Raw genomic sequence first — 16,245 nt, forward strand, 5'->3', positions numbered from 1 at the left:
GAGGGACCATCGCCTGGTTTACAGCCTTGCTAATCGAGGCACCATGCCTGTCCAGGTGTGGCAACGCGCTCCTCCTCCTTCAAGGTGAATTCAATCCGGCGGTCGACCCGCAAGCACACGGTACTTTACTAAGCGGCGTAGCGCGGGGCCGCGGTCGGGAGGTTCGCGATGGCCGCGGCCGCTGGCGAGCCGCGCGGCGCGCCGAGGAGGAGCTCGCGCTTCGGATAGCGCGGGTCGTCCGCCGGGAGGTCGAGGAGGCGGACGACGTAGCCCCGCTCCGCGGCGTAGGCGAGGCGGTCCGTCTCGACGACGCGCTTCGCCCGCCGCTGGACGCGCGCGACGTCGTCGTCGTCGTCCGCACCCACCCCATAATCCGCGGCGGCGGCGAGGACCCCCCACTCGGAGGCGTCCTCGAGCTCGGAGGCGAGCCAGCGGCTCCGCGGGTACTCGACGTTCGACGGCCGCGCGGCCCTCTGCGCCGACGTCCGGGGCATGCGGCCGCCGACGACGGCGCGGTCCGTGAGCGACTTCCCTAGGCAACAGGGGGAGATGGCGAACGGAATTTGAGCGTCGAGGGCCGCGTCCATGGCCAGGTCGCTGACGGCGCCGCACGCGTGCAGCGACACGACGCAGTCCGTGTCGCGCACGGTGAGCGCCGCCGCGTCCGCTTCGAGAGCGCGGACGTTGGCGCCCGCGCGCGCCTCCAAGAGCCGCAGGGTCTCGCCGTTGATGTCGACGGCGACGACCTCGTCGAGGGCCCAGAGCCCGAGGGGCACCGCGAGGTTCCCCGTGCCGGCGCCGACGTCGACGCAGCGCCGCCGCGCGGAGCCCGCGAGGAGCGCCGGCAGCACGGCCCCAAAGGCCTCGACGGCGAGGCGCTTCCGCGCCGCGCGCGCGCCCCGGAGCCGCCCGCCGCGCGCCGGATCCGCGTCCGCGGGCATCGCCGCCCAGTCGACCGCCGGAGCCGCGAGGACGCGCGGCTCGGCGACGCTCGAGAAGCGGTCCACGAGCTCGCGGCGCCGCGCCCTTTTTCGGTCGCCCGCGCGCCGCCTCGCCTCCGCGCGCCGCGCCCGCTCGGCGACGTCGACCGCGGGCGCCTCGCGCGGCGCCTCGGCCCGCGGCGGCTCCACGACGCACCGCTGGCGGTCCTCCCCGACGACCGCGCGCCCGTCCAAGGCGGCCACGCACGCGCGCGCGTCGTCTCCCTCGGCGAAGGAGAGCCGCGCCGACCCGCCGTGCTGCTTCTGCGCGTCCCTCTTGCGCCGCCGGTCCACGCCCTTGACCTCGATGCCGTGCGGCGCGATGTTGACGCGGTCGCAAGCCGTCCGCAAGCTCGCCTCCACGGACGCGACCGACGTCGTCCACGGCAGGTTGCTCACGCGCACGTGGACTGGCGGACTCAGGGCCATTGCGCCCGAGATGGCCAGGAGGAAGGCTGCCATCATCATCCCTCGACTGCGGCACCACTGCAACATGAACCACCCGAATCGTGTCGCAGCGCCCGCACGCCTCGCGCCGGCGGCCGACCGAGCGGGAACCGACGGCGCGCCGGTGGCTATGTTACTCCCCTAGAGCGCCCCCTAGAGGGAGTCGATGCACGGGCGGTAGGGGACGTCCATGATGCGGTTCTTCGAGAGGCACTTGGCCTTTGCGTTCGCGTCGAGCGGCCGGCGGCGGTTGATGATGGGGCAGCGGCGGTGGCCGCAGAGCCGGAGCTGGTTGTGGAGGATGAGGTCGCACTTGGCGCAGGCGATGACGTCGCAGTCCCAGCAGAACATGGTCGCGGGCTCGGACGAGCACCGCTTGCACCGCTCGTCGGCGATGGACCGGATGACGTGCGCGCGGAGGCGCATGGGCTTGGCCTCGGCGCGGGGGCCGACGTGGACGATGTCGCAGCAGTCCTGGCAGTAGAAGGCGCGGCAGGAGCCGCAGCGCACCGTCGCCGCGCAGACGCAGCGCGAGCAGACCTCCGTCGCCGTCGGTTTGACGAAGTGGTTCACGGAGATCGTCGGCGCGGACCAGGACCCGGCGAGGGAGTAGGGCGAGTCGACGCTCCGCGCCGCGAGGGACCGGCCCGGCGACGCGGGCCCCGGCGACGCGAGCGCCGCCGCGGGCGCGGCGAGCGCCGCCGCGGGCGCGGGCGCCGCGGCCGTCGCCGCGGGCGCGAACGTCGCCGCGGGCGCCGTCAGGGGCCGCAGGGGGCTCGCGGCGGACCCCGGGGGGCTCCCGCGCCGGGAGCCCGCCGTCGCCGCGCGGCGCCGCGGGTCGGGGGTCCGCGGCAGCAGGGACGGCTTGCCCCCTATCCGGCTCAGCGTGAGGCTCCGGTCGAAGGACCGGATCTTCGAGCTCCGCAGCTTGTCCGCGGGCACGCCGCCGTAGGCGAGCACCTCGTGGTGCTTCGCGTGGCGCCGCATGAAGATCATGAACTCCTGCACGGAGATGAGCCCGGACCGGTCCACGTCCAGGGCCTTCCAGAGCCCCCGGACGGCCTCGTCGCCGAGCTCCTCGGGCTTGAGGTTCAGGCCCGGGAAGGACGTGCGCACGACGGCCTCGATCTCCTCGAAGCCCATGGACCCGCTCTCGTCCGTGTCCATGCGCCGGAAGATCTTGAACCAGTTGCCGCCCGCCTTGTGCCACTTGTCGGCCGCGCCGTTCATCGTCGCGAGGCACGCGCTTAGCGCGCGCTGGTGCTCGACGTGGCTGTAGTCGGGCCAGGTGCTGATCTTGAAGAGGTAGAGCGCGCTCTGGAACTCGTCGGGCGTCAGCTCGCCGCTCCGGTCCTCGTCGACGTACTTCCAGAGCGACAGGAGCTCGCCGCGCGAGATGAGCTCCTCGCCGAGGCCCAGGCGGATGCGCACGGCCTCGTCGAGCTCCTTGAGCGTGATGCGGTTCGACCCGTCGACGTCGATCTCCTTGAACATGCGCTTGAAGTTGCCCGCGATGCTGCTGTGGACGCCGCGCCGCCGGAACTCGCGCGCCAGCGCCCGGTCGATCTTCAGCGCGATGCCCCGCAGCTCCGTCTCGTCGAGGTCCTTGGCCGCGGAGACGTCCATGCTCGGCGGGGTCGCCGGCGCCATGATGGCCGGAGGGTCGCCGGCGCGCGCGGCGACAGGCGGCAGCCCGACAGCGCGCTCTCAGAGGAGAATGATTTATTTGCGGTTGTTGAGTTTCTTGAGGCCGACGTGTCTTTTTCAAGCGCGGTTCTCGCGCCGGTAGGGCAGCCTCGGCGCGCGGCCTCGTCGGCGGCACCCGGCGGCGGCGGCGGCGGCTCGCCGCGGAGCGCCGCCGCGCCGCCATGTCGCTCTCCTTCCGGCTGCTGGACTGCACCTTCGCCAAGCCCTGCCAGTACTTCATCAGCCTCCAGCTCGACGACCACAAGAAGCGGCTGCGGACCAAGGTCTCCGACGAGACGGCGAAGCCGGCCTTCGACCAGGTCTTCGACCTCGGCGACTTCGAGGAGGACTTCGCGGAGCTGACGGGCGCGACGCGGCGGCTCACGCTCGACGCCTTCGTCGTGCTCGGCCGCGAGGGCGCGTCGTCGACGCACCAGCTCCTCGGGACCGCGTCCGTGGCGCTGCCGGCGGCGCCGGCGTCGCCGGGGGCGTCGCCCCCCCGCGTCGAGCACCACAACCTCACGTTCACGCGCAAGGAGACGAAGACGAACGGCGAGATCCCCGTCGGCCGCTTCCGCCTCGAGATCGCCGTCGGCGCGGCCGGCGCCGCGGCGCCGCCGGGCGCCGCGGCCGGCGCCGCGGCCGCGGCCGCGACGCCGCGCCTCGGCGCGGACCGCGCCCAGGTCGTCGTCCACGCGCGGAGCGCGGCCTTCGCCGGCGCCGCGGGCCTCGCGGGCCCCGTCGCGCTCCGGTGCCGCGTCGACGGCGGCGGCGGCGGCGGCGCCGGCGCCGGCGTCGCGGCGACGCGGCCCGCGGCGCTCGCCGGGCCCGACGGCGCCGCGTCCTGGAACGAGATCGTCGTCCTCGAGGCGCCGCGCGAGCCCCGCGACGGCGAGGCCCTCGTCCTCGAACTCGTCGACGGCGCCGGCGCGGTCCTCGGCGCCGCGGCCGCGCCGCTCGCCGCGCTCGCGCCCTTCAACGGCTACACCTTCGAGGCGCCCGTCGCTCTAGGAACGGGCACGGCGACGCTCTTCGCGACGGCGACGGCCCACGACCCCGCGCCGCCCTTCGCGCACGCCGTCGTCGTGTCCGCGCCGGAGCTCGCGTTCGCCGCCGGCGCCGCGCCGCCCGGCGCCGTGGTCGCCGTCGTCCAGCTCGCCGACGCCGACGCCGCCGAGGCATTGGTACACAACACCAACACGCCCTTCCCGACGGCGGCGCCGCCGGGCGCGCCGGGCGCGCCGCCCTTCGCGCACCGCAAGCCCACGCTCTCCGCGCCGGTGGAGGACGGCCGGGCCGCGTGGGACGACCGCGTCGTCTTCCCCGTGGGGGCGTTGGACGGCGCGGCGCCGGTCCACGGCGACCTCGCGACCTACCCGGCGGCGCTCGACCGCGCCGCGGCCGTCGTCGAGTTCTACGGCGCGGACGCGGGCGCGGCGGGCCCGCCGCGGCGCTTCCTCGGCGCGTGCGCGCTGCCCGTCGCGCGCGCGGGCGCGCCCGCGCGCGCGGCCGTCGTCGGCCCCGACGGCGCGCGCGTCGGCGCCTTCGCCGCGCGCGTCGACGTCGAGACGCGCGAGGGCCTCGGCGAGCGCGCCGGCAAGGAAACGCCGCGGACGGCGGCGACGCCGCCGGTCGCGGCGGCCGCGCGGCGCGCGGCGACGCCCGACGCGGCGCTGTCGACGTCGACGGACTGGGAGCCCCCGCCGGGCCCGCGGAGCGGCGACGGCGCGCCGGACGCGCGCGCGCGCGCGCTCGCCGACGACGTCGCGCAGAAGCAGCTCGCGATCCAGCGCCTCGTCGGCGAGCTCGAGGCGCGCGGCGCGGCGCTCCGGACCTGCGGCGGCGAGATCGACGCGCTGCGGCGCCGCGGCGCGGCCCTCGAGGCCGACAAGGGCGCCCTGGCGGCGCAGATCGCCGCGGCCGCCGAGGCGAAGGACCGCGAGTGGCGCGGCCTCGAGCGGCTTTTAGCCGACGGCGGCGACCTCGAGCGCTTCGACGGCGCGGGCGCCGCGACGAAGTTCCAGATCCTGGCCCACCTCTGCACGTCCCTCCGCGACGAGAACGCCGCGCTCCGGCGCGCCGACGAGGACCGCGCGGCCGCGGAGCGGAAATTGGGCGACGCCGAGGCGCGGCACGCGCACCTCCAGCGCGCGCACACGGCCCAGAGCGCCTTCATCCAGAAGCTCCAGGCGGACCGCGCCAAGGTCGACGCCTACAAGACGACCATCGCCATGCAGGAGCAGGTCATCGCCAAGCTCGAGCACGTCGTCACGGCGAAGCTCAAGGAGATCGTCGACCGGCGCCAGGCCGAGCTCGCGCTCAAGCGCGACGAGCCGCCGGTGGTCGCGCCGGACCCGGCGACGGAGCGGAAGCTCGCGGCGGCCCTCGACGAGAAGCGCGGCCTCGAGTTCCTCGTCGAGGCCAAGGACCAGCGCGTCAAGGTCCTCGAGGACCAGCTCCTCGTCAAGGCGTCCGAGGCCGCCCAGGAGATCGCCAAGCTCAACCTCAAGATCTTCGAGCTCGAGGTCCAGCAGTCCGACACCCTCGGCCGCGCGGCCCCGAGGTAGTAAGGAGTGGAGTACGCGTACTGGTACTGCACGGTTGGAGCGCACGTTGTTGTTGAGGTCGACGGCGACGCTGCCGTCCGCTGCGGGGCAGCATGGTCCGGCGTCTCGTCGTCGCGCTCCTCGCCGCGCTGCTGCGCACGCAGGGCAGCCTCTTCGAGTCGGAGTCGGAGATCCACGCGGCGCACAGCATCATCGCGGCGGCGAAGCAGGCGAAGCGCGAGCTCGACGCGACGCGCAAGGCCCACGACGTGGCCATGAAGGACATCGAGACCATGCGCGCCGCCATCGCCGACGACGGCTACCAGGTCGGCGCCCTCGAGGCCGAGGTGGACCTGGCCGCGGGCGAGGGTCTCGGCGCCATCGCCGACTACAGCAAGCTCGTCGTCTTCATGCAGCGCTGCGACGACGGCGCGTGCCTCGACCGCGCGCTCGACAGCACGGAGGCGCAGCTCACGGCGCTGCTGAGCGCGACGGCGACGCCCCACGCCGAGGCGTTGGAGGCGCGCGTCGCGAAGCTCGTCGGCGAGGCCGCGCGCCTCGCGGCGGCGCTCGAGCGGTCGTCGCGCGACTACGCGGCGCTCGAGGAGCGGAGCGACGCGGAGATCTACCGCCTCCACGGCGAGGTCGAGAAGCACGAGAGCGCGGAGAAGCGCATGAAGGAGCGCGAGGACAAGCACAACTCGGAGCGCGACCGCGTCGACGCGGACAAGAAGCAGCTCGAGGACGAGGTCAAGGAGATCCAGCAGCACCGGTCGTGGGAGTGCGACGTCGTGACGACGCACGACGAGCTGCCCGCGCGCAACGGCACCTACGTCATCGCGCGGCTCTACGACCCGCCCAAGGGCCGGGGCAAGCTCTGGTGGGCCGTCGCGGAGGTCCTCGAGGTCCTCGAGGGCGACGGCGCGGCGCCCGACTCCCTGTTGGAGGTCCGCCTCTTCACGGACTACATCAAGCACGTGTCCAACTACGCCGTCAACGGCGCCTTCGACCGCGACATGTCGGCCGCGGGCCTCGTCACGCTCCGGCGCGACGAGATCGCCTACGTGGACCTCAAGCTCTCCGGCGCGGGCGACCCGTCCGCGGGCCGCGACGGCCCGAGCTCGCGCAAAGCCGGCGCGCTCCTCCCGCCGGCCAACGCCACGGACGACGCCGGCGACGAGGACAAGGACCCGCGGGGCGCGCGGAAGAAGATCGAGCGGCCCGAGAGCGACAAGGACAAGGAGGACAAGGCCAAGGCCATGTCGCGCAAAAAGGGCACGCGCATCTCCGAGCTCGAGAAGCGGGGCGTCGTCGCGCGGCTCAAGGCCGACGAGGCCGCCTGGGAGCGGCGCGACGTCCACCGCAAGCACGAGACCAAGGCCGTCGAGGTCGGCAAGTACGTGCTCTGGCAGTACGCGCCCGCGGGGAAGCCCGCGGAGCTCTGGTTTCGTTTAGGGCGCATCAAGCGCGTCGACGGCGACCCGCTCAAGGACGACAAGGACGGCAAGAACACGAACCCGGACGCGAGCCTCCTGTTGCAGGCCATGGACCCGCCCCTCCGCTACCCGCTCAACGAGTCGCGCCTCAAGGACAAGTTCCGCGTGCGGGGCGAGGTCGACGACCCGCGCGAGGCCATCGACGACGCGCGGAAGACGGCCGAGTCCAAGAAGAAGCGGGACCTGAAGAAGCGCAAGGAGAAGGGCGAGAAGATCAGCGACGAGGAGCAGAACGCGACGGCCTTCGACGAGGCCGAGTTCAACCGGACCTTCTTCAACGCGACGCTGGAGCCCTGGGACGCGGACGCCGGCGGCCTCGAGCTCGTCCCGGGCAACGCGTCGCTCGTCGTCGTCCACCGCAGCGCCCTCGCCTACGTCGACGTCGACGTCTCCGAGAGCCGGGGCAACAACCGGGGCCGCGTGCCGACCTACACGCTCAAGTCGTCCATGAAGAGCGACACCGAGGACGTGCTCATGGCGTCCATGGGCAAGTGGTGGCACGCGCTCGCGGACGAGTGGAAGCGGAGCGCCGCCTGCGTCCCCGGCGCCGGCGCCGGCGACGACGACGCGGGCGCGCCGAAGAAGGGCCCCACGGACAAGTACAAGGCGCCCAAGCCACCGACGTACGGCGACGAGTACCGCGCCGCGTCGAACGCGACGAACGCGACGGCCGCCGCCAACGGCACGGCGCCCGCGCCCGACGCCGTCGCCGCGGCCATCGCGAAGGAGTACCTCGACCGGTTGCGGACCAGGGCCGAGGTGCTCGAGAGCGTCGACGCGCGGCTCGAGGCCCTCGAGAAGAAGCTCGCGTGGGTCGACGACGCGAAGCACCGGAGCGTCCTCTCGGCCGACGAGCACGCGGCCCAGCGCGCGGCCCTCCTCGCGGGCCTCGCCGCGCTCGAGGCCTAACACCTTACGCGCCGCCTACTTGCCGAACTGCTTCCGCTCGATCGGCGCGGCCGCCATGGACCGCGCGACGTCGAGCCACGGGCACTCGGCGACGAGGAGCGACGACGCGTCGAGCCACGACGCGTCGAGGATGGGCGTGTAGCGCGCCGTGAGGCTCGCCGCCGCGCCGTGGTCCGGCGGCGGCGCCGCCTCGGGCCGGCGCTTCTTGAAGGGGTTGAAGCCCCGCTTCGCGGGCGCGTCCGGCGGCGCGTCCGGCGCCGCCGCGCGGCAGTCCGCGCGGAGCACGGCGCCGTGGGAGTAGGCGAGGACGACGTCGTCGTCGTTGGCGCAGAGGCCGACGAGGGCGTCCTTGCGCGGCGCCCAGAGCCGCGCCGCGGCGTCGAGGACGGCCTGCGCGGCCGCCGCGGCCGGCGGCGCCGCGCCGCCGCCGCGCGCCGCGTCCGCGTCGAGCGCGACGAGGGGCGGCCGCGCCGGGTCGAGGCAGGCGGCGACGACGAGGCCCCGGGACGCGACGGCGACGGCGCCGCAGGCCTCCGCGCCCGCGAGCGGCGCGAAGGCCGCGTCGCCGCGGCGCGCGACGGCCGCGGCGCCGCCGCGGCGCGCGACGGCGACGACGCCGCCGCGGAGCGCGACGAGGGACGGCGCCAGCGCCGCGTCGAAGGCGATGCACCCGCCCGCGACGAGCTCCAGGGCGCCGTCGGCGCCGCGGCGCAGGTCGTAGAGCGCGACGCGGCCGCGCGTCGCGTCCAGCAGCGCGACCGCGTGCCCCGCGACGGCGGCCGCGGCCGCCGGCGGCAGGCCCCGGGCGCCGGCGACGGCCGCCGCGCGGAGCGGGCCCGCGCCCGGGTCCCCGGCGTCGAAGACGTGGAGGCACCGCGCGCGCCGCTCGCAGTCGCCGAAGACGAGGAGCGCCTCGCCCTTTTCGCCGCCGGCGGGCGCGTCCGCGAGGCACACAAAGGCGAGGTTGCGGGAATCCGCCGCCGCCACGCGGAGCGCGAGCTCCGGCGGCTCGCGCAGGCGCCAGACGTCGACGCGGTCGCCGTGGACGCAGGCCGCGAGCCCCGCGCCGGGCGCCGCGGCTACGACGGACCGGTCCGGGAACGGCCAGAGCCGCGCGGGCCGCTTCGCGGGGAAGGGCGCGCCGGGCGCCGCCGCGTAGGTGCAGAGCTTGGCGTCGAGGCCGCCGGACACGAGCGTCGCGACGCGGCCGCCCTTGCGCTGCACGGACGTCGCGCAGAGCGCGCGGACGTCGAGGACGTGCGGCCGGTGCGCCGCGGCCCAGGTCCAGGCCCCGTCGCCGCCGCGCTCGACGCAGGCGACCTTGGCGTCGACGCCCGACGCGAAGACGCGCGCCCCGCCCACGGTCGCCAGGCAGAGCACGTCGCCCTCGTGGCGCCGGAAGCGCCGGAGGAGCACGCCGAGCGCGCCGTCCCAGAGGCACACCGCGCCCGTCGAGTCGCCCGACGCGACGACGCACGCCTCGTCCTCGCCTTCGAGGTGGTCGACGACGGCCACGCACCAGACCGCGGCGTCCTCGCCGTTCGGCCCGCGCTCCACGGTCATCCGGCAGCCGCCGCCGCCCGTCCGCGCGTCCACGCGCCGCACGCTGCCGTCGTCGCAGCCGCAGAAGACCGCTCGCTCGCCGCCGAGCGCCGCCCAGGCGCAGCAGAGCGCGCGCGCGCCCGCCGCCGCGCGCAACGCGCCGACGTAGGCCAACGCCCCGTCCTCGGCCGCGTCGAAGACGCGGAGCGTGCCGTCGTCGCAGCACGCGTCGAGCCGCGCGGGCGCGCGCGGGTCCGTCGCCACGTCCCAGACGGCGCCGCCCAGCGCGTCCGTCGCGTCCGCGAGGGCGCCCGCGGCAAAGTCCGCGCGGAAGAGCACGCCGCTCGCGGTGCCGCCGTAGACCGCGCCGCCGACCCACGCGAGGCACGTCGCGACGACGTCGCGGCGCCCGGCGACGCGCAGCGTCTGGCTCCACCGCGCGTCGCCGTCGACGAGCTCCAGGGACCCGTCGCCGCGCGCCACGCAGACCACGGCCGTGTCGCTCCCAGGCCGCGCCGCCAGCGCGACGACGGGCGACGGCGCCCAGTTGAAAAACCGCGCGCGGTGGCAGGCCAGCGGCGGCTTCGGTGCTGGTGGTGCGTTGTCGGTCGACGCAGCGCCGGACGACTTGCGCTTCGGTCGTGTTTTTTTGGGCGCCATCGGAGTTTCGAGCGAGGTGCGCTGGGCTTATGCTTGGTGCGCTTCCATCGCCGACTCGGCCCGACCGAGTGGCAAGAGCGCAATGATGGTCGATGCAGCGCCTGCGGCGCCGCCGATGCAGCGCTTCGAAGTCGCAAAACCGGCGCCGAAGAGCAGCAAACGACCGGAACCGCTCCACGTCGTGCGCGAAGTCCTCGGCGCCGCCGCCCAGCGCGCCGTGCTCGCCCGCGTGCCCGGCGACCTCGGCGGCCTCGCCGCGGACGCCGCGGAGGGCGTGCGGCTCGACCTCGTCGGCGGCCCGCCCGCCGAGGCCTTCGCCGCCGCGCGCGCCGTCTTCCGCGCCGCGGCCGAAGGCCCGCGCTTCGCCGGCGGCGTCGCCGCGCGGTTCCGCGCGCTCGGCGGCTCCGCGCCGCTCGCGTGCACGGCGGCCGCGTACCGCGCGGGCGGCGGCATGGCGGCGCACGTCGACGCCGGCGGCTGCAAGCCGCTCTGCGTGCTGAACCTGGGCCTGGCCTGCGACTTCGGCGCGGCCGCGGCGACGGCGCGCCTCGCGCCCGGCGACGGCGCGGCGCTCGACGCCGCGGCGACGCTCCACTCCGTCGCCGTGCCCGCGGACGCCGGCGCGGGCGCGCGCGTGTCCCTCATGTTCTACGCGGCCCCGGCGCCGCGCGCGAGGGACGACGACTTCGGCGACGTCCCCGACGGCGCCGCGGCGCTCTTCGGCGGCGACGGCGACGGCGACGGCGACGGCGACGACGCCTCCGACGGCGGCGGCCGCCGCGACGGCGACGGCGACGGCGGCGACGGCGGCGGCGGCAGCGGCGGCGACGACGCCTCCGACCCCTCCGACGGCGCCGACGCCTCCACCGACGGAAAGGGTGCCGACGCGTCCGACGACGGCCGCGTTGACCCCTCCGCCGACCCCTCCGACGCCTCCGCCGACCCCTCCGACGGCGACTACCGCGTGCTCCTCTTCTACGCGTACTGTCGCTGGCGCGACCGGCGCGCGTTCCGCGACGCGCAGGCGGCGCTCTGCGAGCGCCTCGGCCTCGCGGGCCGGCTCCGCGTCGCGGTCGACGGCCTCAACGGCACGCTCGGCGGATCCGAGCGCGCGCTCGAGGCCTACGTCGCCGCGACGACGGCCGCGGGCCGGAGCGCCGTCGACGGCGGGTCGCTCGACGGCGTCGACTGGAAGTGGGGCGAGGCCCGCGGCGACGCGCCCGTCGCGGGCCAGCGGCTCCGGGGTCTGCGCGTCGCGCTCGCCAAGGAGGTCGTGTCGCTGAGCTCGTGCGGCGCCGTGGACCTCGCGCGCGACGCCGCGCGGCACGTCTCCCCCGGCGAGTTCCACGAGCTACTGCGCGCGGGCGCGGCGCGGGAGCGGGCCGTCGTCCTCTTCGACGCGCGCAACGTCTACGAGCGGCGCGTCGGCCTGTTCCGCGCGCCGGGCGTCGCGGACGCGTCGCTGCCCCTGCGCCAGTTCGGCGACCTGCCGCGCGCGCTCCGGGAAGACCGCAAGGCGCTCCCGACGGGCGCGACGGTGCTCATGTACTGCACGGGCGGCGTGCGCTGCGAGCAGGCGAGCCGCGCGCTCGCCGCCGCGTACGGCCGCGACGACCTCGACGTCGTCCAGCTCGCGGGCGGCATCCACCGCTACCACGAGCGCTTCGGCGCGACGGGCTTCTTCGCGGGGAAGAACTTCGTCTTCGACGGCCGCATGGCCGTGGCGCCGGGGGAACCGGAGGTCGTCGGCGCGTGCGCGACGTGCGGCGCGGCGCACGACGACTACGCGACCGCGCGCGCGCGCTGCGGCACCTGCCGCATGCGCGTGCTCCAGTGCGCCGCGTGCGCGGGCGCCGCCGTGGCCTGCGAGCTCTGCGCCGCCTAGCTTGGCTTTTTTTCTTACAGCTGGACGAGGTCGTCGTCGTCGCCGTCGCGCGCGGTGTCGAGCGCGGCGGCGGCCTCGGGCGGCGGCGGCGCCGCCGGGTCCGGCGGCGGCGGCGGCGCCGCCGCCGAGGGGAGGGGCCGCGCGATGTTGGGCTGGAGCGCGAGCGTGACGAGCGCGCGGTGCGCCTTCTCCTCCTTCTTGAACTTGTTCTTGAGCTGGCGCTGCGTCCGGCCCGGGAACGCGGACTGCATGAGCGTGAAGTCCGTGCCGAAGCGCTGGAGCGCCTCGTAGAACTTTTTCGTCTCCTCGAGGCCCCAGCGCTCCGTCTGCACGCGGCTCGTGAAGGAAGCGGACGTCGCGGACATGTCCGTGCCCTCGACGACCTCGACGAGCGACGCGTCGTCGTCGGGCGGCTCCTCGACCTCGAGGCTCTGCTCCGCGACGACGATCTGGCCGTTGACGATCTGGACGGAGGCGCGCGACGCCGCGGCCGGGCCCGGCCGCCGCGCGGGCGCCGCCGCCGCGGCCGCCGCCGCGGGCCGCGGCCGCCGCGGGCCGCTCGACCGCTGGTCGTCCTTCTTCGTCATGCCCGGCGCGCCCTTCTTGCGGCGGTACGTCGTGCAGTACTCCGACATGCGCGTGCCGTCGACGGGCGCCGCGACGACGAGCTGGCCGTCGCCGGGGGCCGCCGCGGGCGCCGCGGCGCCGGGCGACGGCGCGTGCTTGCTCAGCGTCGGCCGCACGGGCGACGGCCGCGCGGCGCGCGTCGCGCGGCCGCCCCCGATCTTCGTCTTGCCGAGGGCCGCCGCGGCCGCGGGCGGGGGGTCGGACATCGTGTTGTGCTGGGCAGGTCGGCGCGAGCGTCGAGGCTCACCAAGTGCTCAATGTCGACGGCAACACCGGCGGAGCCCGTTTGCGCAGGACGATGAAGCGGGACGGCGCAGCCATAAATGTTCCACCTAAGCCCTTTTCAGCCGATCGTGCGGAACGCGCTGTCTCGGAGGGGTCGAGGATGGGGGCAATGCTGTCTCGGCTCCCCGACGAACTTCTCCGTACCCTCGTCCCTGACTTTCTGACGCCTGCCGAGCTAGCTCGATTCTCGGCAACCAATCGCCGTGGGCTGTCCTTTGGGCGCCCGACAGAACAGTGCGAGCACAGGTGGACTTTGGAACGTGGGAGCAGCGACGAGATATTTCGCTGTTCGACTCGCTTCATTTCGCGCCATCGCTACCTTCCCCTGAAACGTCTGCCGTCAGCGGCATTGGCTGAAAGCGCACGTGATCTCCGGGGCTTTTGCCGTGCGTGTGGCGTGGAACGCATGCGACGTTCGGCAGCGCTCGTCTATCGTACACAATGCAGCGCAAGAGACACAAACCGCGGCTTCTTCCGAGCCATTAAGGCTCCGATTGGGCACCTACAGGATGATGCTATCAGTTGCTTGCCTCAATACACACCTCTTCACAAATGCATCATGGCAAGGGACGTGCCCATCGAGCCCGACGTAAAGGCGGGCGACACGGTTGAGATTGACATGCAGGCGTACGGTATCCTATCCCTTGCACGACCATCCGCAAAAACGGAAGGCGTTCGCGTTTTGGAACATGCAACTCTCGAGCCCGTCGCTGGTGAGGCTGAGCCCAAGGCGCCGACCTGGCAGCCATGGTCTGGGACGAAGCTGGACCCGGAAGAGGCGAAGGAACTCCGCAACGACGCGGGTGAACTGAGACTCGTCGGACTGCCGGCGTTCCATCGCCTGAGTATCCGCTAAATTTAGACGGAGGCATATCAGCGAACTGAGATACTTAGTGGGAAGTACGAGCCTCAGAGTACGATTAGGCTTGTGCCAGCGCACGCCTCAGCGTCAACAAAGCTCGTGTTGAGGCCAACATCGGCGAGTGCCTCGGACTGCCAAAGCTCTGCCAAAGTGACTGCCACACCTGTGGACAGGCTTGCCATTGGTCGAGCTCGTCTCTTCGGTCTGGCGGCAGGTTCAAAGCGCGATATGGCGTCGCAAAGGACGAGCTAGACACGCGCCGGCAACCATGGCGATCAACGACGACCTGCGCGAGGCCCTGCTCGACGCCGCGCCGAAGCCCCTCGAGGCGCTGCGGCGGGACCTGCTCGACACGTCGCGGGACGCGTCCGAGGACCCCGTCGTGGACGCGCGGCGCTGGGAGCACCTGGGCATCTTCTTCGGCCTCACGTGCGCGTCGCAGTTCGCGTGGATTATGTACAGCGCCGCGCCGGCGACGGCCGCGGCGGGCTTCGGCGCGACGGCCGGCCAGGTCACGTTCGTCTCGACGATCTACCCGCTGCTCTACCTGCCCGGCTGCGTCCTCGCGGCGCGCGCGACGAAGCGCGGCGGCCTGCGGGGCGCCATGCGCGAGGCGTCGGCGTGGATGGCCGCCGGCGCCTCGGTCAAGGTCGGCGGCTCCGCGCTCGGCTGGTTTCTAAAAGACGGCGCGGCCGCCTACGGCTGCGTCGTCCTGGGCCAGGCGCTCATGGCCCTGGGGCAGCCCCACCTCGTCAACGCGCCCGCGCAGCTCGCGCAGGAGTGGTTCCCCGCGAGCGAGCGCGAGACCGCGGCGACGGCGGGGCTGCTCGGCAACATCCAGGGCAGGACAAGAGAGCGAAATTCCCAACTTCAAAGGCTCATATCTCGGCCGTTTTCCACTCGTTTCGGCTGATTTCGGACGAGCGATCATCTCTCGGAACGGTCTCGAAGCATGGATGTGGTTTTCGTAACGCGCGCGCGCGGAACACTCACGTTGAAGCGACGTTGAATCACCCTTGCTGCCCAGGCAACATCGTCGGACAGGCGCTCGGCGAGGCGCTGTCGCCGCTCGTGTGCTCGGCGACCGCGGGGTGGCTCGGCGACCGCGGCGCGTTGACGGTCCTCGCGGGCGCGTCGCTGCTGCCCGTCGGCGCGTGCGGTCTGTGGTGCGCGAAACGCTTCCGCCCCTCGCCGAACCCGCCGAAGCTCGCGACGTCGTCGCTCTGGCGCGACTGGCGCCAGCTCCTCGGCGACGCGCACTTCCGGCGGCTCTTCTTCGCGTTCTGCGTCGGTTTGGGCGTCTTCAACGCGCTCCTGGCCATGGTCGCCCAGTGGCTCGCGCCCTGCGGCTACAGCGCGACGACGGCGGGCGCGCTCGGCGCGACGTTCGTATTGGTCGGCGTGCCCTGCGCGGCGCTCGTGGCGCTGCGCCTCGACGCGACGCGCGACTACAAGGGCTACGTGAAGCGCGTCGCCGGCGCGGATTTAGCCTTCACGGCGCTGCTGTGTCTCGCGGCGACGCGCGGCGCGGCGCCCGCGCTCTATTTGGCCTTCGGGTGCCTCGGGGGCTCCATCGTCGCGACGTCGGCCGTCGTCATGGAGACGGCCGTGGAGGCGACGTACCCGACGTCGCCGGAGGTGCCCACGGGCCTGCTGTTCTGCGCGGGCAACACGCTCTCCATCGCGTCCATCTACGCGATCCAATTTCTGTTGGAGCTCCAGGGCGGCGCCTGCGAGGGGCTGTCGAGCGTCGGGACGGGCCACCACGCGCCCGTCGCGCTCTTCCTCCTCGCGAACATCTTCCTCTGCTTTTTGCTGCTCGTCACCTACGACGGGCCCCTCCGCCGCCTCGACGCGGAGCGCGCGCACGCCGTCCGGCGGAGCACGGACACGCTCGCGTCCCTCGCGCCCCGCGACTTCGACGACCTCGCCGCGTAATCGACCGACCATCGTGGCAGGTTAGAGGGGGATGCGGGGTGAGGTTGCTCAGAAGGTGCCGAGCATCCACGCGGGCAGGTCGTCGTTCGCGTCCGCGGGCTTCTGGACGCCGGCGCCCGCCGCCGCGGGGCGCGCCGGCGCGGGCGGCGCGGCGGGCGCGGGCGTCGCCCAGGACGAGCCCCACGACGACGAGTTCATCGCCGGCGGCGCCGGCGGCGCGGCGGGCGCGGCGGCCGCGCCCCAGGAGGAGCCGTAGGCCGCGGGCGGCGGCGCCGGCGCGGCGGCCGCGGGCGTGCCCCAGGACGAGCCCCAGGAAGACGCGAGCGCCGGTGCCGGCGGCGCCGCGGGACGCGCCGGTGCCGGCGGCGCCGCGGGGCGCGCC

General features: G+C 74.4%; 2 protein-coding genes across 2 annotated transcripts; one reads left to right on the top strand and one right to left on the bottom strand.

Annotated features, from left to right (window-relative positions):
• Positions 1-128: 128 nt before the first annotated feature.
• On the bottom strand, positions 129-3,053 carry AURANDRAFT_61403 (hypothetical protein; the record flags this gene model as incomplete). Its single annotated transcript, XM_009035034.1, has 2 exons — positions 129-1,455; positions 1,600-3,053. 2 exons carry the CDS (start codon positions 3,051-3,053, stop codon positions 129-131), a joined length of 2,781 nt encoding a protein of 926 aa, XP_009033282.1.
• A 242-nt stretch (positions 3,054-3,295) lies between these two features.
• Positions 3,296-12,151, top strand: AURANDRAFT_61404 (hypothetical protein; the record flags this gene model as incomplete). Its single annotated transcript, XM_009034923.1, has 3 exons — positions 3,296-5,638; positions 5,824-7,992; positions 10,478-12,151. The coding sequence occupies 3 exons, from the start codon at positions 3,296-3,298 to the stop codon at positions 12,149-12,151; spliced, it is 6,186 nt and encodes a 2,061-aa protein (XP_009033171.1).
• Positions 12,152-16,245: the final 4,094 nt, after the last annotated feature.

This window comes from Aureococcus anophagefferens, assembly GCF_000186865.1.
Source record: "Aureococcus anophagefferens unplaced genomic scaffold AURANscaffold_2, whole genome shotgun sequence".
In the NCBI taxonomy this organism is placed as follows: Eukaryota; class Pelagophyceae; order Pelagomonadales; family Pelagomonadaceae; genus Aureococcus; species Aureococcus anophagefferens.